Source organism: Aythya fuligula, chromosome 5 (assembly GCF_009819795.1).
Source record: "Aythya fuligula isolate bAytFul2 chromosome 5, bAytFul2.pri, whole genome shotgun sequence".
Taxonomy (NCBI): domain Eukaryota; kingdom Metazoa; phylum Chordata; class Aves; order Anseriformes; family Anatidae; genus Aythya; species Aythya fuligula.
In genome coordinates, this window is record NC_045563.1 from 5,468,194 (window position 1) to 5,488,225 (window position 20,032).

At 45.1% G+C, this 20,032-nt stretch overlaps 1 protein-coding gene across 2 annotated transcripts; it reads right to left on the reverse strand.

The window, feature by feature from the left end:
- Positions 1-4,714: 4,714 nt before the first annotated feature.
- Positions 4,715-15,043, reverse strand: LOC116490394 (potassium channel subfamily K member 16-like). 2 transcript variants are annotated; one of them, XM_032189523.1, is made up of 6 exons: positions 14,991-15,043; positions 14,010-14,332; positions 11,831-11,951; positions 10,053-10,219; positions 8,250-8,418; positions 4,715-5,658 (listed from the first exon to the last, which is right to left on the reverse strand). In XM_032189523.1, exons 2-6 carry the CDS (start codon positions 14,202-14,204, stop codon positions 5,351-5,353), a joined length of 960 nt encoding a protein of 319 aa, XP_032045414.1. In that variant the 5' UTR covers positions 14,205-14,332; positions 14,991-15,043; the 3' UTR covers positions 4,715-5,350. The 2 variants fall into 2 exon arrangements, with proteins under 2 accessions (XP_032045414.1, XP_032045415.1); XM_032189524.1 differs by lacking the exon at positions 14,991-15,043 and having other exon boundaries at positions 14,010-14,537.
- Positions 15,044-20,032: the final 4,989 nt, after the last annotated feature.

Consider the following 20,032-nt stretch of genomic DNA (forward strand, 5'->3'; position numbering starts at 1 on the left):
CAGCTATGGTTTCCAACCACATATGTGAGAATAATTGAAAGAGAAATTGGGAAAGTATTTATTCAGGAGACATGTCTCCTAAATCATGTTGAACCAGCAATTAAATGGATTCGATAATTGCTCTAACTTTAACTCAGCAAAACAAGCCTTTCCAAACCTCTGGTGGAGAATTACCCTAATCAAGTCCAGAATGCCTCGTGATAAAAATGGCTGGATTTTCTGAGCAGCTTTGGCACTGCTTGAGTTCATGTCCCAAGGTGAATGTGAGGTTGGCTGCTGGGAGGCAAGGGCATGGACAGGCACTCTGGTTATCCACCAAACTTGTTACCCCCAAAATAACTAAATTTTGACTTTGCTAGTGTTGAACGAGCAATGTTGCCCCAGGCCAGCCCTCCACCAAAGGTGTAGGGCATCACAGGGTTCCCCTTCCCTTACGGCGTTAGGGCTGGTATAAAATCTTGCAGGACATCTACAAGGCCACTTTGAATCCAGTTGGAATGGTACAAAGGGATTTGGCTGATGCCAAAAATCTGATTTTTTTGTTTCTTTGGGTGAGACTGAGAGGGATGGAGAACAGGCCTCTGGAGAGTGATGAGTTATGTTTGTTGAACCAGTTCTGAGCTGGATGCAGAGCCTTTTGGGCTTGAGTCAGGCGAGAACGCACATCTCCAAGTATGACAGAGTGGAAAATAGTGTGTGTGTGGCCCAAGTTTAGTAATTTCTGTAAAAAAATGATCCCACTGGCTATATGATGTTACATTAGCCAAGCTGTTCCATTGCTTTGAGTAGTCTTTCTGCTTCCAGAAAAAAAAAAAAAAAAAAAAAAAAAAAAAAAAAAAAGATAAAATAAAATTAATCTCTCCAAATGAACCAGCTATTAATTGAAGGAGACCTCAGAAGTTCCCTAAACAATCCCATATACTAATTAAAGACAGATCAAAGTGCAGTTTCTCTGATTCTCTCTAGAAGCAAATGAATTTCTCAGGGGCTTGTTTCTGAAAGAAAGATCGTTTCTCATGGCATTTCCTTGGTTTCGAGTGCAGAAATGTGCACTGTTTGCTAGCTGGCAGCAAAGCCGTGGGTGATGTATGAGGAGCAGCCCAGCCTGCACGGTAATGCAGTAACATGCTGCTGCTGCTGTTTAATCCAAGATAATATATTTCATGATCCTACTCCTGGAGTTTTCCAGCAACTGGTTAAACGTATGGGAAAGAGTTTGGCCTGCCTTGGAAGAGTTCCCGCTTTGTAAACAAGCTGCAGTGGGAGAGCTGGCGGTTGTGGTGGAGGCTGCTCCGTGCAAACTGGGTTTCCCCACGCGGCACAGCGGGGCTGGGTGGCAGCGAGGGCTTTTCAACAGCTCCTGGGAAAGGCTCCAAGCTCCAATAGAGAAGTCAATCCAGAGGGTCGCTGCTGGCACAGCAGGGAGCTCAGGCTGGGTTTGACTCCTGTTTTCTGTGCCTTGGGCGAGGGTAACGTGCGGAAGAGCCAGAGCTTGGCTTACACTCCTGAATTAAAAGTCTCAGGATCATTTTGAATCTCTGGCTTTGGAGGAGAAGCTCTGTTCTAGCTTTGCTCTCAGTTCAGGATTATCTTACTTAACCTCAGCAACTACAGGACCACTGCCTAGGTCTATTTTATCAATAAGCAATACTAGGACACTTGACTCTGGTTGGGAGAGCACCAGACCAGGTGTCAGCCAAAGGCTTTCTGCCTGAACTGAGGTGATACACTTAATTTTCTCTGGGCCCCTTGCTATATGCACAGAAAGCAACAGCTCTCTCATTTAAGGGTGATGTGAGGACGAGATTTGCTGTGGTTGTGCAGTGCTCAAAGGATGATAATGCTGAAAAAGGCTGCTTGCTCCAGCCCAGAGAGACTTGTTGCCGTGGCTAAGCTCTTCTGGAGACAACTTTATTGTTCAACATAAACATGAAGAACAGTATCACATCCAAAAATGTTCTTCTCCCACCCTGGCTTGCAGATTTCCTGGACTTCTCTCCTTCTCCAGCAGAGAGGATCACGCACCCTTTGGTGCTGGTTTCCTTCTCCTTCTATCTGCAGTTTCTTCCTCTACCCCTTCTGGGGCACTCTGGCCTGTCCCCAGGCGTGCTGCAGAACAGGCCAGCACGTCCCGGCCCCCATACTGACACCAGCACCTTCACCTTTGCTGGTTTTTACTGGACTAATCCCTTTCTCAATGGGACAGGGGGGTGAATGGGTGTGCCAGGCCTGTAGCGAACGTGTGTGGTGGGAGCCGGTGTGTCAGGCGTGTGTGAGGGTGCCTGTCCTGCTGACAGAAAGCTGTCACATCCCCCGCCAACCCCTGTCAAGCTGTGTCAGTGTGGGTACAGGGCAGGAACACCAGCCAAAACGGCTCAGGTTGCACATCCCTGCCTCTCTTTTGAGGCCGAGCATGTGTTAGTCCCTAGTGAGCTCAGGAACCATATCACATGCAGGATGGCTTCCTGAGGCTCGCACTGACCAAGCCCTGGAACTTGCGCTGGCCAGGGCTGCCCCAGCGGTGCCAGCTAGACTGCAGAGGAGGAGGAGGAATAAAACTTCCCGAAACCGTCAGAAATACAGAGGAAAAGGGTCTGTGGCACACAGCCACGAGAGGGCACAAGAAGCAAAGCTGAGACCCCCTCCTCAACATGCCTCGCTGCAGCTACGGGGATTTAAGAACAGCCAGCCTGCTTTCTTAGGGAGGCCATCTGAATATCTCCCGAGAAATTCAGATATCTGAATAGGCCATCTGAGTATCTCCAGAGATACTCTGTGATTTTCATGCCTGTGGCTGTGCTTTAGCCATATGCAGGACCGCATCCACAGCTGAAGAGACACCTCAGTGCATGGTGTCTGAAGGAGGCCAACGCCACGATGGCAGTGCCTAGCTCGTGTTTTCCAAATCCCCTGGCCCTCATGGGTGTGCTCTGGCCCTTCCTGAATTCCCTAAGCAAGCATCCTTGATTGCTCTGCATTGCAGGATATCACCAGCTTGTTTCAGGGATGCTTGTGTTATTTGTTATGACAGGGAGCAAGCAGGACAGTGAGAAAAAGCTGAAGAAAACCCTTCAGAAGTTTGTTGCCTTCAAGATGCTTCTTGGGGTATGGTTCTCTCACTGCCCTTCTTTCTCCCCAGCAACAGAGGCAGCAAATGGACATGTTGCTTGCCCATGGGCCTCACCTGGCACCTTGGGGTTGGGGATATCAAACACCAGGAGCCGTCCTGGAAGGGACTATGAGAGGTGATCATGGCTCTAGGCAGGACCACGTCTCTCTAAACCAGCCCTCATGGTATCCCTGTTAAGTTGGGGTTAATGGTCCCCATGGGAAGGGCTGGGAAAAGACAGCAGGAAAAAAAAAAAAAAAAAAAAAAAAAAAAAAAAAAGCCTGGAAAATAGCTATGTGAGGCAAGGCTTGGTGAGAGGTGATCACAGAGAGGTGACAAGATCCCTGCCTGGGAGCATCTGCTTGCTTTCTCCCCCCAGCTCTGGTGTCACCCTGTGATAGCAACAAGGTCACAGCTTGCACAGGAGCTGCTGTGTGGTGTGACACCCATGCCACCCTGTCCCGATTTCATGCGGTTCTTGTTCCTGCTGCCTCAGAAAGGCTTCCTGAGAAAGAGAGATGTTAGATGAGAAGTTAGCCTTGAGGGCAACACTGGGAAATAATTTGTGGAGGGAAAGAAAGTACATATTTGGTCAGGTCTACATGCCAGGTCTTGAACCAGTGGATCTGTTTTGGCAAGAAGTGTGGTTTTGTTTGACTGAAGAAGTTATGAGTTCAACTTCAAGGCTGATTGCATCTTTATGGCCTAAAATTGCTTTACAGCTGTAATTTATTCTCCCTTTTGTACAAGAATAGCTTTGGCAAGGGTTGGTTTTGCTGTAACTAACACCCAGAGGGTGAGCCGGGAACAATTATTCACTGTCTGACAAAACAGAAACTCGAGGGTATCACGAAAACTTGTCAAGCCACAGGTTCAGCACCGACAAAAGCAGGCACTTCGTATACTGAACCTAGGGACTGCCTTGGGAGGGTCCTGAGGGTTGTGATGTGAGTTCAGGATTTGGGCATGTTCCTGGACTTTGAAATACAGAGACCCCACCTCTTGCATCAGCTCCTGGAAGAGAGATTGCACTCCGGGGCCAGAGGATGGCAGAGCTGCCTGCTTTACCTTCCTTTGAAGGATGTGCTAAAAGGCATGGCCACAGGCAGGACTGACTTTCATTGGAACCATATACATCCACGAGACTCTTCACCTCTGTGGCTGTCTACCACAGCAGCTTTGCAAGCAATTCAGTATGGTTTTTTTTTCTGTACTCTTGACACACACAAGGCACCTGAAGTGTAGATCAGTCTTCTAAAGGCCAGGGTCTTCACCCAGGGATAGCCTGTATGCCAGGAGGTACATCTGAAAAACCATGCTCAAATTTGACATTGTTTTGTGCCTGGTGGAAGGTAAGGATGCATTGTTTAGACAATGGTTGCACTTGGAAAGCTACTTTAGCACAGCAAAATAAGATTGTTTTTAAATGACATTATAGGAGCTATGGCATAAAAACATAGCAGCAGCAAAGCTCTGCTGCAATGAGGACTCCTCCGATCAAACCACTTTCTGATCTTGTAAAATCCTTATAAAATGAAATAACTTTAAAATGTGAATATATATTTCTTTATAAATGCTATCAGAAAAGTTTTTCAAAGCCACGGGGACAGAAGTTGGAATCATCTTTATTCATCTTCATATAAAACAGGAAGAGGTAGAATTAATAATTGCTAACACAGCTAACCTTTTTCTAACCCTGTTCATTAGATGCCTCTAGTGTCTCTGAACTGAGCCCAGGTCTTGTCCTTCAAACATGTTTTTCAGATCATTTCAGTTTATCCAATATCAGGGTTCAATTCAGGCACCTATTCAGTTATTTGCTTGTATTTCTTCTTCCAACCTAGTGCTATGAAGTGACTTAGAAAAGCTTGTGCATTTCAGTTCCTGGAAGAGACGTGGTTTTTGCAAGCAGAAAAATCCAAACACAAACAGCGAGCTCTGCCATGATCCTCCTCTGCATTTTTATGAAGGTACCTTAAAAAAGCTTTGCAAAATGAGAGCACTTGTCACGTTTTAGCACAATATGGCTGCAAACTGAAGAGCAAATTTCTAACCATTAATACTGTGTGTCTGTGTAACTATAAGTCTTTGGTTTGGAAAGGTCACATTTCAGCAAAAAGTATGAGAAATTTTATTTCCATGGGAATTTCTTTAGAATAATACACCAGCAATTTTCCACCGAAGACTTCAATCTCCATATGTTATGGCAGTAATTTTGGCTATAAGTAAAAAACATTGTTCTTATTTTTTTGTTTGTTCAGAACATGCTGCTAATGACTCCATTTTCTGTGCATCACCTCCAGCACATGGTGGTATTACTTCTTCTTCTGGTAAAAAATGAGCAGGCCAACATCTTCTTGGTTGGCTTTCTTCATTGTCCTTACTCACCTTTACAATTTGATGGAGATCCTTGACAATTATTTTTTCAGTATCTTCTAGAACTGTTGTCAATAAATTAAATAGGAGAGCAATCCAGGCAAGGCCAAAAAGAATCCAAATGGCCACAAGTGTTCGATAGTAGGAAAAATAAATCCTGCCAGGCTGTTTACCTGCAGGTAGGGGGAGAGAAAGAAGAAAACTACTAAGTTAAAATTACTTTGCCTGTGTAAAATGGGCAAGCCTAATGAATCCATCAGTGTCTTTTACATTGAGTACTTTAAGGTGGCTTTTTCATTGTGGTGAAGTCTCTCACCGCCCCAGAAATACTGCAGGTCAGAGGAAAACATGCTTTAAGATCAGGCTGAGCCAGTGTCTTGTGCAACAGATTTTTGTCAGCATACATATGCTGGTCTCTCAAAAACATATACTGGGGCTAGGGTGGATTAGCAACAGAGCAGATTGTTGTGATTCTGTTTATTTCTATAAAATGTGATTATGACATTATGTGATAATAAATAATTGCTTTAAATTATAGGTATCCTTAATTGAAACTGCAGCTCCTAGTTTACTTTTGAATGGCTTCAAGAGCCTCCTCCATTAAAAAAGCAGGTGACTGATGAGAACTCACCATCACATGCCAAGACCACAACTTTCGGTGTTGGAAACTAGTTGACTGAAGCTTATTTCATGCAGCCCAAACCTCTTAGCTTCATTCAGTATTGCACACCTGTTTTACTGCATGGGTCATTTCATTTGTTTCCTTAAATATCAGCAATCCACCAACTACATTCAGAGGGTATTTGCTCCTACTCCATCTAGTCCCACACGACTTTATTAGCATGGTATGGCCCTGGCATCTACATGAAAACTTGGTAATATTGCTTAGTGAGTGCTGCAAGTCACTGTTAATAGTGAATCCATACAGCAGGTAACAAAGCAACATGCATGGACAGGGAGGTCACCACAGATCTGGTGGAGCATTTCCCATTATGAAGCTGCCCAGAAGCAGCCATGATGCTGGAAATTCATTTCAGATTCTGCACTGCTTTGCATTACATAAATCCGTTTGTAGGATTTTTGTTTTTCCTCATACAAGAGCTTTGGAAGTGGGGCAGCAGTGGGTTGGCTTGTCCTCATGGACAGCTATCGAATAGCTGTTTTTTTTTTCTGCTGGGGCTGAGTTGGCTTAGAATTTACCAGGGTTCTTGCAAAGCAACTCCTTTTGGGCTCTTATCTGAAGCTCATGACATGGGGTTAGGACTTCAACACCGTTTCCAAAGCAACTAGTAATATCTTTGTAATGTTAACAAAGTCCAGTCAAAGTCCAGCCAAAACTGGACTTCAATAGGGCATAAAGTGGGTTTACAGCCCAGAGGGAGTTTCATGCTAGAGGTATCACCTATGTGTATGTGTACTCTGAACAACTGAACCTAGACTCTGTCACCTTCTTAGGATATCGTCTTCCTTCCCCACACAAAACAGGCTTTATCTCATGCTTCAAGTACAAGAGCTGCAATACAGGTTTGAATTACTAAAATGCAAATAAACTCAGACCTGTTCTGTTCCACTTGGCTAGCACAAAATCATTTGTCATTTGTAATCAATTCTAAATACATAATAGTGAGAACATTGACTCTGCTTGTTTTGTTGGGAAGGTGTGAGGCATTAAACTTCTCATTTTATCACCATTGTTTAACACCAAAAGAGATAAATACTGCAGGAAAAAATACTGAAGCTCCTGTTAAGTCACCCTGATGAAGATGAAATCCCAGAGCCAGGAGGCCTGTCTGATTCTGAACTTTTAGCTGTGTTTGTAAAATAACACGGCTGCAGAGGAGGAAGTATTATGGAAGTAGCTGTTTTTAAGTTGTAATTTGCTTTTGTTACTGTAAAACATGCTCAAGTATTAGCTCAGAGCTTCCTTCTCATACCACTGCTGAGGAAAATCTTGTATTGGTGAGATGCCAGCAGGACAGGTTGTTGTAGAGAAATCTTTGAGTGTCCTTCGAGTCCATGTGTTCAACTGCTTCTTCCATGGACACTGATTTGACTTGTGGTTTTCACTGTGGAGTTGGAAGCAGCTCTAGAAGCTGATTCCATGGAAAGTGTGTTTTGGTCAGAAGTCTTTTGAGAAGCACTTCAGCTTGCTAGAGTGTAGCTTAAACAGTTTAACATCAGAGTACTCCTAAGCTTCAACTAGTGAAAACGGAGAGCATCCAGTCATGCATAAGAAGACTAAAGAAGGCCACTTTTGAAGTGATATACATGTATGTATTTAAGCCACATTACTCATAGAATGAGTACATTTCCCCATTTCACCCTGAACTGTGATTGCCACCTCTTAGATTTGTGTAAAATCATGTCTTCTGAAACATGACTACTAATTTTTTTACTGTATGCTTAGAAACACAAGTCTAAGCTAAAGCAGGAATACGTGTCTTACTCTGTATCATATTCACAAACTATTCCCTTTTGGTATATACAAATTCCTAGGCTCCTTGAATTTTCCCCCTCCCTTCCCCAAAATGCACCCCAAAGCACCCCATTTCATTATATTTAGACAACCTCATGCTTTCATCAGCTCATGCAATCCCAGAGAGAAAAATATATTCCCCCAGAACTGTATAGGGCAAAGACTGGTCAAAGACCCAGACGGGAGATTTTTCTCTACAGTACATTGCTGGCCTGTGCAGTCAACTCATAGTAATTACAGTTGCAACCCTGGCACATTGCTGCGTCTCCTCTCTGAAATCAACCTTACCTACTACATAATCTCCAAAGCCAATGGTGCTGAGGGTGATAAATGCAAAGTAAATTCCTTCACTGTAGGACCAACCCTCTGTTATCTGGAAGAAGAGTGACGGCAAGCACAGAAACACTAGGATCCCGGTCACCAAAAAGAACAAAAGGGTCAGAAATTTGATCTTCTTCTGAAAAAGAAACCAATTCAATTATCATCATGATTCAACATGCTAGCAGGTCATATATAATGGGTAGCTACCTAGGAACACATACTGTAATCACTGGGGTGATGAAGGTTTTGTACTGAGTGTTTTCCCTCTCGAAAAACCTTTGCCTTGACCTGAGGCAGGGGAAAGCCACACATATGGGTGTTGCATGTTTGCAGTAACCCTGGGAGATGTGGTCTTTTTTTCTGATTCTATCAACATTCAGTGACCATGAATATGGGAAAGCACTTTCACAATGACTTTTACCAGAATTAAGCTATTTCCATTTTTCACCAAACTGCTTCACTTATACTTAGTTTTCAAGTATTCAGGTATGGCACTCAAAGCACATTCGAAATTGCTTAGGCAAATAGATACTTAAAAAGTAGTTTACATCATTTTCAACAATGTTGTCTCCAAGAGTTTGATTGTTGACTTTATTTCTCATTACAATAGTGCCACAACTTAACTCCTACCCAGTAGATAAGTGAGCACAAGAAGATACTTAACAAATGAGCTCCTGATGAAGAAGTAGTTGGACAGTGACTTTTGAACCGTCCTACCACCAAGCAGCTATGAAGAAACTTGGCTGAAGAAAAAAGACTAGTTGTACATTAAGATTTCTCAAACAGATACACAAATAGTTTATGTATAGAATTTTACAAGTCCAAGTTGTCTGGAAATGAGTGGCAACTGCTGGATAATTTTTCATGCCTTCAAGCATTGTGCTTGTTCTGGAATCAGTCTTATGTTCTATTTAAGTCTTAAGACATAAGGAGATATTTAAAATTTTGATTGGGGTTGTCTATGGCATTTACACCTTGTCCTGAAAGAGAATTACAGTAGGAGACACAAAAAAGCTATTCTCACTTCCTCAGAAATAATGAGAATGGAAGGAGCTCCAAATAACCTGGAGCATAACCAGACAAGAGACATCCTGTCTTTATCCCCTTACAAGTCCCTCTTCATCTTTCAGCAACTGGGTTCAAATAAAAAAAGACAGGTACTTCCCTAGAGCTAGTTCCTGGGATAAGTGTCTGGAGAAGTAGGATGAGGCACCCACTCTCTCCGATGATTGTTGAATGTTATGTTTTTTATACAGAACTGTAGAATCAAAGGATCACAGAATATCCTGAGCTGGAAGGGACCCACAAGGATCATCAAGTCCAAATCCTGGGTCCCCTTAGGACAACCCAAAAAATAAGACCATGTGTCTGAGAGTGTTATCCAAATGCTTCTTGAACTCGGTGCTGTGACCACTTCCCTGGGCAGCCTGTTCCAGTGCCTGACCACCCTCTCAGTGAAGAACCTTTTCCTAACACCCAGCCTGAACCACCAATGATTTGGCATAAAAGGTATATGCCAAATATATATGGTTTGGCATACAGGCATATTTGCTTATATGGATAGGCAAAATTTACCCCCTTCTCTGAATACCTTCTCTATGATTGCCTTGGTTTAGCTCTGCAGGGGTAGAACATTTCTTCCTCTTTCCTAACACAATGCCTAACACAGCATGAGAACAAAAGTAATAAAGGATAATGCCAAGGTATATCTTGAAAAAATAAGTCTAGAAACTAGCATGTAACTGTGCCTGAGAAAGTAAAACCAATTACCTTTCTCATTCCTTTCTCGTACAGGAATTTCCCCAGCTTTTTACACAGCAGCGAGAGCATCTTACCAACACGGTGCAGAAAAACAATATTCAGAGGGATTCCAAAGAGAGCAAAAAAGACACAGAAGATCTGTCCCCCAGCAGTTTTAGGACGCAGTGTGCCATAGCCTATGAAAAAAGATGGGTCGGGGGGATATTTCAAAGAGCTGGAGCAATCCATGGTCACATTCACACCTAGCCCAGCCTGGCTTGCCTTTGTCCCCAGAAGATGTGGCTAGCACTTTTCAGCCCATGTGTGCGCACTTTTCTCTGGTCAAACCAGAAAGCAGATAAAGTGATTCACCCTGCATTTTCTGGGGGATGCAGAGAGTGCTGTGTGCTCCCAGCCTAGCCTTAATGGGAAAGAAAGCATAATCTGAAAGCAGTTATGGAAAACACATTCTGTCCTGTGACAAATACATGGAAAGACAGAAACCAGAAAGCGGGGGACCTGGAAGATGTCAAAGCTGGAGTCCCAGGCTGCTTGCCATGCCACAATCACAAAATCTGCCTTCTTGCTGATATGCCTATGTGTTAGTGACCTCCGTGGCTAAATGCCAGTAGGTTGGTATGTCCAGATACTGGCTCCAGCCCTGGAGACAGTGTAGGGTGCATTAGAATAGCTTGTGGTAATTAGCCCAGACCTTACTGGTGGCTGATTTATTCATACCACAGATATATTTGTCTTAAAATCCTATTAAAAGAGGATTTATCTAAGTAGTGGAATAATGGCTGCAGATCTCCTAACATGTCCTTTAATGGACTGGAGACTTTGCTCTTCTTAGACCCCATGAGGTATATCTTTAAGTGCAAGAGGCCTGTACTTTGTGTATGTCCTTATTTTATCATTGACCCTGAGAAAATGCATTTTCCCTAGCACAGTTCATCTCAAGGCATCCATTACATGGAAAATGCAATGTTTTCTTCTGGGGAAAAGACAAATAAAACAACTGAGTGATTTATTGACTGTTGGGCCCCTAGGTGCTTGAGCTGTCTTATGCTCCCTGTCACACAACTATTGCATTTTCATTACAGCAAAATCTGATGAAGATGGGTGGAAGTTGTTCACTAACAGAATTCTGCAGCAAGGGTGCAGAGAAACAGGCAAGTTGTAGTTTTCCTGGGGCAACCTTTCCTCCTCACCAGGGAAACAAATTCAATGCAACCAATTTGTTGGGTGGAGAAATACCATAATGAAAAAACTACAATACTGGTGGCGGCAAGGAATGGACTGGCTCTGAAAGTCTCAACATTTGCCTTGCCCCCTTCCCATTTCTTCCCCCTGGTGTATTGCTAATCCAATACATGTGCTTAGAGCTCATCAGAGGTTGTTGAGATGGTGTTCAATCCCCAGCAGAGCTCACTTATTTCCTACCATTCTTACAGCACTCTCAGATTTAAAGCCTGTTTGATCCTAGAATAAAGATCAGGAAAGTCAAATCTATCTTCTACCCACAGTTGATATCAGAGCCAAGATTTTACAAGATGGCTCAAAAAGAAGAAACAAGTGAGAAACAATAGTGTGAAAGGCCATTGGTATTTCAAAACCCAAAATAATGCTCAAAAAGTTGTGTGCTGGTGAGGTCTCAGAACTATATTGGTTGCTGCTTCCCATCCATGCCAATAAAGGGCTGGACTTTCTATCCTTGAAAGTATTATTTGTTTTCTTCCTAATAACCAGATAGAAGTGTCACACACACGAACACACACATTCATAAACATGGAAAGCATAAAGCCTACCTATTGTGGAGACCACTGTGCCTGCAAAGAAGAAGGAGTTACTGAAATCCCAGTTGCTGTTTTCTGTCTGTGATTCATTTCCAACAGGGTATACCCCATTCTGAATGGCTTCAGTCAGGTTCTGGAAGGGAAAGCATTTTTATTATTATTATTATTATTTTTAATCAACTTGTCTGCTTTTCTCAATTTTTTTGCTGAAAGAATAGTACGGATTTAGCCAGCTCCTGATCCTTTCCTGTGAACAGCACTCACCTGTCCTCGGCAATACTTTAACACCGTTCACACCTTTACCACCAAGGTTAGCTGGCAGTCAGCCAGTGTTTTTGAAGGTTAGTCTTTCGCCCTGTTGTTATGCTAAGTGCTCTCATGGGTGTTAGGACAACTTGTCTGCTTCGGTGTGAAGTTCACCTCTAAAGTCCTTGATTCTTTCAGGTTAAGTACTTTGGAGAAATAAGATCCTACAGAAGGCTAGGACATGGCAGAACGAGGCAGCCCACTGGTTGAAGCGATGGGGTGCCTGCTTGCTGGTTTTGAGCTTTCCCTTGAGATGGCAGCGGTGGAACCAGGATGTAATCACCCATCTGTATGCAGACACACTGAACACTGACTCTGATGCCCCCTGTAAGGCATCAGTGAGTTACAGCACGGCACATGACACGTACGTGAAATGTAATTTTAAGGCCGTAGCCTCATTACAGTAAAAATTTAAATCCAGAGAAAAGTCATTGGTTTGCAAAGCATCAATTGTGGTGCAATCACAATCAGAATCCAGCCTGATATATACACCTTTCTACAAACTGCATGCATGAACTGCATGCACGATTTTTACAATGCAGCCTTTGAGATGAGGTTAGATGAACATCTAGGTTAGAAACCATCTAGAGGTGGTTTGGGCTGAGTTGAGACTGCCTCGGGGCAGGGCGTTGACTAGGTGTTTCTCCCAAGATCTTTCAGCCCTGTATCATCTATAGTTCTGTGCACTATCAGACTCCTTCCTTTTTCAATGGTTTTAATTCTAAGTGATGCTGATTTTTTTAAGCATATAAAAAGAAGCAAACAACAACAAAAAGAAAAGCAAAAAATAAAACAACACCAGTATTCTGCCAGCCCTGGTTTTAGCAGAGGACATTCAATTGGACATCTGGAATGCAAGCTGGTTTCTACAGAAGGAGCTGACATAAAATCCAAAGCTGAGCCCTAGCAGAGGCAAGGCACTAACTGAAAGAAACCAGCCTAAAAAAGACTAGCATAAATCTTTTCATAGCCCTTGTACAAGGATTTCATTGTCTTGAAGGAGTTCCTTTTTTTTTTTTTCTTCTCTTTCCCCCTTTTTCCCCCTCAAAAAATAATAATAATAAAAAATCCACATTGAAGAGTTTCATGTATATGTGAACTGGGCTGGTCCACTGGTTGCATTATGAGAAAAACTGGTTCTCCCCCTTGTCTCCTTATCCTGAAAACTGTGCTGTTAAGTGCTCTATTACTTTCCCATGCAGATATGCTTACAAGGCTATTTGCAGTCCCCATCTTCTCTGCAATGTAGCAGCTATAGCTAGAAAATACCTAAGATGGATAGAGAACACCAGTCACTATCAGCTTCCCATGTCATGACCAGAAACTCCTTTCCCTTGGCTGGGCTGCCTGCCTAACTTCTGCAGCATCTTCAAGAAATAAACCCTGACTATGCCACACTCCTTGCAGTGTATTTTTTTTTTCCCCAGCAGACTATTTCAGACCTCGATGTATTGTTCCTTTGTGCTGTCCGTGGCACTGCTGTGTGTGGCAACCGTTCCCAGTAATTTCAGACAGCCTCATTTTTCCTGCCATGCCACCCACTGTAGATGAGCATAGCCCCACTGAAAGCTACATCGGCAGGAGGCAAGAACCCGAAGAATGGGGCCATTGTGAGCAGGGGATGTTAACAGCTAACACACAATGTTTTGTCACGCCACACAAACTATATTTACCGTCAGCAAGATCTGCCTCATCAGACTGGGGAACAGGTTTGGGGTTTGCAAAAATCATCCAAATGAAGGCACCAGTAGGAAACACAGAGAAAGTTATCTGTGTAGCAAGGCTGAATAGGAAATAACATCTGTCAGGGAAATCAGTTGTTATTTCCCACCCATTTGTTTTACCATCTGATGGGAGAAAGGGCTTCTGCAGGGCTGGCACTCACCTTCATAAACTGCTCCATCTCTGCCACTGTGAGGTGGGGGAAGTTCTGCAGAAATGCCTCCTTCATCTGGGCGGCTGCCATTTTCTGCTGCTTTTCAGCAGTCCTCTCCAGCGCCTGGAACACGGCTGCACCCACCAGCAAGTAGACGAAGTAGCCGGCCACCAGCAGACCTGTCTGCAGCTTTCCACTGCACATGGCCCTCGGCGGGACACGGCAAGGGATGGGGAGCGAAAGGTGGCGATTAGTAAATCCCTGGCGCTCCAGGGGAGCCTCCCCCAGGCAGGAAGAGCCCTCCCAGCTGGGGTTTCCGCTGGGATCCTGAGCTGATGGGGACAGTGATTTGTCAAATACATTCATGGGGAAGTTAGGGAAAAAAAAAGAAAAAAAGAAAAAAACAAAAACCACAACACTAATATACAAAGCAAAACAAAATACAACAACAACAACAAAAAAACGCCACCAACTTTCCACTCTCTGGGCTGCGTGCTGTTTAGGGATTTCCTCTTGTCTGTGAAACTCTGCCTTACTGAATTCTCAGGAAAAATGGGTCAGGATGTGAGGAGCTGGCGGGTGGCCATCTCCTCCTGCTCAAGAAACATTCACTAGAGGCTCTGGGGACAGGTGAGGATAGCCTGCAATGGGCCCATAGAGGAGCTTGCTTGGAAAAACAGCGCTTCCCTTCCTCTGTCTCCCACTAACTCCTAGAACTGGACCCCAGGGCAAGCCCCGTTGACCCCAGAAGCCCCTTCTTGCTCTGTGTTCAGGGGCAAATCTCCTGGGACCCACTCGCCCACTTGCAGCCCAGGGCAAGGTCACACAGAGCAAATGGGGAGGACCAGGCACTGTGCTTGAGGGCAGGACTGCCTCCTGGAAGGACCAGCCAAGGCTTGGGGGGAATGGGCCAACAGCGAAATGATGAAAAGCAGCAAGGACCAACGCAGAGGCACTCCCCTAGGCAAGTGGAACCCCTTGCAAGGATACAGGCTGATGAACTGCAGAGCAACTCAGGGGAAAAGACCCGCCGAGGCGACCAGCTGCGGGGCAGGCGCGTTGCACAGCACAGCAGGAGATGGCGGCGCGCAGGGCGGCTCCAGCAGCGAGGCAATCCCAGGGGGTGGAGGGAGCTGCCGGCAGCCCCCCGGGAGCAGCTGACAAGGCTGGGGCCAGGCCAGCAGCAGCTGCCTCCCCCCCCCCGTACAAAAGCAGAGCGTGTCAGGCAGGCGGCGTTCACAGCAGCTGCTGCAGGGAGAGTGGGAAGTGCGTTGCCGGTCACCGTCTTCTGTTCCGGGAGCCTCTGACTGAAATGAAAATGGCGCCTGCCTGCCCTGCCGGGCTGAGGCTGAAACCCAAACGGAGGGGCCACAACTTCCCCGACAGATGCCTACACCCAAACAAGCCCCTTCAGAGAATCATTAGTTTGGAAAAGCCCTCCAGGATCATCTGGTTCAACCACCCCCCTACCACCAATGTCACCCCCTAAACCATGTCCCCAAGCACCAGGCCCAACCTTCCCTTGAACATCCCCAGGGACGGTGACTCCACCACCTCCCTGGGCAACCCGTCCCAATGCCTGCCTGCTCTCTGAGCAGAAATGTCTCCTCATTTCCAACCTGAACCTCCCCTGGCGCAAATTGAGGCCATTCGCTCTGGTCCCATCACTGGTTACCTGTGAGCAGAGGCCGACCCCCAGCTCCCTGCACCTTCCTTTCAGGTAGTTGCAGAAAGCAATGAGGTCTCCCCTGAGCCTCCTCTTCACCAGACCAAACAACCCCAGTTTCCTCAGCCGCTCCTCACAGGACTTGTTCTCCAGACCCCTCACCAGCTTCATTGCCCTTCTCTGGACTCTCTCGAGCACCTCCATGTCCTTCTTGTAGTGAGGGGCCCAGAGCTGAACACAGCACTCAAGGTGCGGCCTCACCAGAGCAGAGTACAGGGGGATGATCACCTCCCTGGTCCTGCTGGCTTCACTATTCCTGATACCAGCCAGGATGCTCTTTGCCTTCTTGGCCACCAAGGCAGACTGCTGGCTCATGTTCAGGTGAGCATCAACCAGCACCCTCAGGTCCTTTTCCTCTGCACAGCTTTCAAATCACTCTCCCCTAACCCTGTAGTGTTGCATGGAGTTGTTGTGACCAAAGTGCAGGATCCGGCACTTAGCCATGTTGAACCTCATCCAATGGCCTCTGCCTATTGATCCAACATGTCCAGGACCCTCTGCAGGGCCTTTGTACCCTCCAGAAGATCAACACTTCCCCCCAACTTTGTGTCATCTGCAAACTTACTGAGGGTACACTCAATTCCTTCATCCAAATCATTAATAAAGATATTAAAGAGGATGGGCCCCAACACCGACCCCTGGGGAACAGCACTCATGACCAGTCACCAGCTGGATTTAACTCCATTCACCACCACTCTCTGGGCCCTTGCCCCTGAAGTGCCCTTACAGAACAGGTATTATGCTTTCAGGCTGAAAAACAGGAGTGTGTAAGTAGCGGTAAGGAGTTAGGAAAGGGCAGCTATAAAAAGTTGGCCTAGTCGAACACCTGCATCAGAACCAGTGCCACAGAAAAGGTACAAAGGGTGTTAGTAACAGGAGACTCCCTGATGAGGGGCACTGAGGCACCCATTTGCCATTCAGAAATCTCTTCAGAGAAGTTTGCTGCCTGACTGGGGCCTACATTTGTGATAATACAAGAAAGCCACAAAGTGATGAGACCAGCTAAAGTGCCTCTATACCAACAGACATCAGTGGAAACAAGTGGAAGGAGCTGGACACCACAGTACAATTAGAAAACCTCATTACTATCACAGAAATGTGGGACAAATCACACAACTTGAACACTGGAATAGGGGGCTACAAGCTTTTCAGAAGAGATAGGGAAGGAAGGGCAGGCATGTTGCCCTCTATATTGGGGAATAGACTGATTGTGAAGAGATTCCTCTGAGAAATACCTACAGATAGGCTGAGAGCTTGTGGGTGAAAGTTACAAATCAGACAAGTAAATGACACCTTGTGGTTGGGGTCTACTGCAGTCCACCTGAAAGGGAGCCTGTTGATGAGGCCTTCCTGCTTCAACTACAAGAAGCAGCAGGCTTGCAAACTCTCATTCTGATGGGGGACTTCTGCCACCCAGATGACTGCTGGAAAAGCCACACAGCAGGCTGTAAGCAATGAAGGAGACTCATAGAGTATGCTGAGAATAACTTCCTCCTGGTCCAGGTGTTAGACAAACCAACCAGAGGAGAAGCAGTACTGGACCTCGTGCTCACCAGTGCAAACGAGCTCATTGAAGAGGTTAAGATCAGAGGCAGTCTGGGCTGCAGTGACCACACTGTGGCTGAGTTAGTAATTTCAAGGAATATGGGCCTGGCAAAGAACAAAGTCAGGACCCAGAACCTTAGAAGTGTGTACTTCTAGCTGTTTAAAGAACTAGTGGGCAAAATCCCCTGGAACACAATCCTTAGAGACAAAGGAGCTGAACAGAGCTGGCAACTCTTTAAGAACACTTTTCTTAGAGCTCAAAAGCTCCATCCCCATGTGTAAGAAAGTGATCAGGGAAGGCAGGAAACTGGCATGGCAGAGCAAGGACCTGCTGGTCAGACTGAGGTGCAAGAAGGAAATGCACAGCCAGTGAAAGCAAGGACATGTGGCCTGCAAAGAGTACAGGGATGCTGTCCAGATGTGCAGGGAGGGGATCAGGAAAGCCAAAGCACAGATATAACTGAGCTTGGTAAGGGATGCCAAGAATAACAAGAAGGGATTCTGTAGGTGCATTGGCTAGAAAAGTATTCCCAAGTAGTATATACCCCCTCCAATAAACAAGAAGGGAGAAGTGGCAACAGACATGGAGAAGCCTGAGGTACTCAACAAGTTCTTTGTCTCAGTCTTCACTGCCAGTCAGGCTTCCCAAATCTCTCGAGTCCCTGAACCTCTAGGTGGGAGCTGGGGCAGCAAAATCCATCCCACTGTAAGCGAACAGGTTCAAGAACACCTGATGAAACTGAACAGGTACAAGTCTATGGGGCCTGATGACCTGCATCCCGGGGTCCTGAGGGAACTGGCTGAGGGTGTTGCCAAGCCCTTCTCCATCATATTTGAAAAGTCACGGCAGTTTTGAAGTTCTTTCCACATTTTAAGGCATACCAACAGGCTGGCATAATGTCAACTGACATGGCCTGCCCGTTTGTCTCCCAAGTGGCAGGAACAGTAGATTACCCAACAGTCTGCATCTCTTAATTAATTCCTAGTCTTTATTTTTGTTTTCTGACATGACCAGATGACAAGTATGGAAGAGTCTTTGCTTGCAGACAATCACTAATGCTGCTGATTATGAGGCTGCCTGGATTGTTTCCCTAATCATTCCCTGAAGTGTTTCCCATGAAACACTTGGCTCTCTCAGGAGAGGAATACACTCGGTGACTAAAAATCTCTGCCTTTCCAAGAGGCTGATGACTCGTTCCCCATGCGTGTGAACGTACCAAGGGACACACTCCAAAGCTCATACTCATTGGTCTGGGCTTGGAGTATGACTTCTCGCTACTTCACCATTGACAGGACTTCTTAGTTAACTTGTGGCTTCTATGAAGCTTTGATGCATATCCTATGTGTTGAACGCACACCAATCTCCCATCTCCCCACCAATTTAAGAGATCTCCAATGGAATCTAATAAACCCTCTGTGTGCTGTTTAAATGCTTTAAGTCTTCTCTTATGGGGATTCTCAGACCAAGGTCCCCCAGATGGCCTTCTGTCTCTTGTTTAAGAATTATGAGTTGTCCATGACCTGCTGTGTTCAAGAGAACATTGTGAAAGACAGAGTTAGTTTCTCAGGAAGAAATGCGTGGCCGTACCACTGCTTGCTACCTACAGTAATGTAGCCTCTACTGATTTCAGAAGAATGGTTCCCATTTGTTGGAAACTCACCTGTGTATGTGTCAGAGCTTGTTCCAATCATCTCCAGTGAGAGGTTTGTTGTGGTTGAGAGGAATTTGTAGAATGGGAGAGCAGAGTCCTTGAACGAACATTCTCACTTTGGAACATACACCGGGCAGATCTGAGCTTGGTTGTACTGTGGCCATTCATAGACGCTCATGTTAACTTGCTTGACCTTAGATTTTCCATCATTTTCATTTGCTTTGTGCACAATTTCTGTTAGTTCAACAGATGTCTGATTTTAATCATAAGAAAACACTGTAACAAACCAGCCTTCGACAAAGCATTTAAATGTGCCATCTATTCTGCTCTTCAAGCCCTTATGTTCTTATGAAGTTTGAAAATAGAAGCAAATGCAGAGACTCTGAGATTAGCTTTGCAGAGCTGGTGTTATCAAGAAATGGCAGATGGCTCCACTCTGTCAAGTGCAGGTTGTCCTTTCACACATAAATCTGTTTTACCGCAGAGGAAAACAGGAAAACTATGAAGGAAGGTAAATAGCTTTGCAAAACCTCAAAAGTGTAAAGATTTTCTCTAAAGTTACTGGAAAGGGGTTTGTAGGAACAGGATATGTCACATTTCCTTTCACTTCTTTTGAAACTACAGTGGCGAAGGTGTGTTTCTTCCTCAGATCTCAACTAATTCTAAACAAATAAGGGCACCTGTGGCTTTACCTTTCAGACTCCCAGCTGTTAGATTAAACAAACACCCTTTGCATGTGCAAATGCAATACTTCCTCGTCTACAGACATGCAGGTAACACAGAGGGATTCTTTCCTCAGTATATCTGAAGGGAAAACAGAAGGAAAAACATGAGACTCATGGAAAGTGCTGAGAATTTTGACATTGAATTCGGTTGCAGTTGTTTAAGCGGGATGAGTAAGGAAGGTGACAGGAAACCATGTCCTTCTCATGCTCTCTTTGAAGACTATATATAATAAGACATCTTTCCTCGTAACCCCATCCCTGAAACAGGAGGTTTACTATTTGTTCATGCATCCCCAAAAGCCCCTGACCTCAAGAAAGTATTCCAAAGACTGGTGACATTTGTTTTCCTCTAGATCTGGAGCGGGGAATTCTGGAACATCAGTT

Excerpts from the sequence above, each read along its gene's own strand:
- LOC116490394 (XM_032189524.1), bottom strand. The coding sequence starts at position 14,366 with ATGAATGTATTTGACAAATCACTGTCCCCATCAGCTCAGGATCCCAGC. Across the intron at positions 11,952-14,009 it reads AGATGGAGCAGTTTATGAAG|AACCTGACTGAAGCCATTCA; the intron begins GTGAGTGCCAGC and ends TTTCCCTTCCAG. Across the intron at positions 5,659-8,249 it reads CTTTGGAGATTATGTAGTAG|GTAAACAGCCTGGCAGGATT; the intron begins GTAAGGTTGATT and ends CCCTACCTGCAG.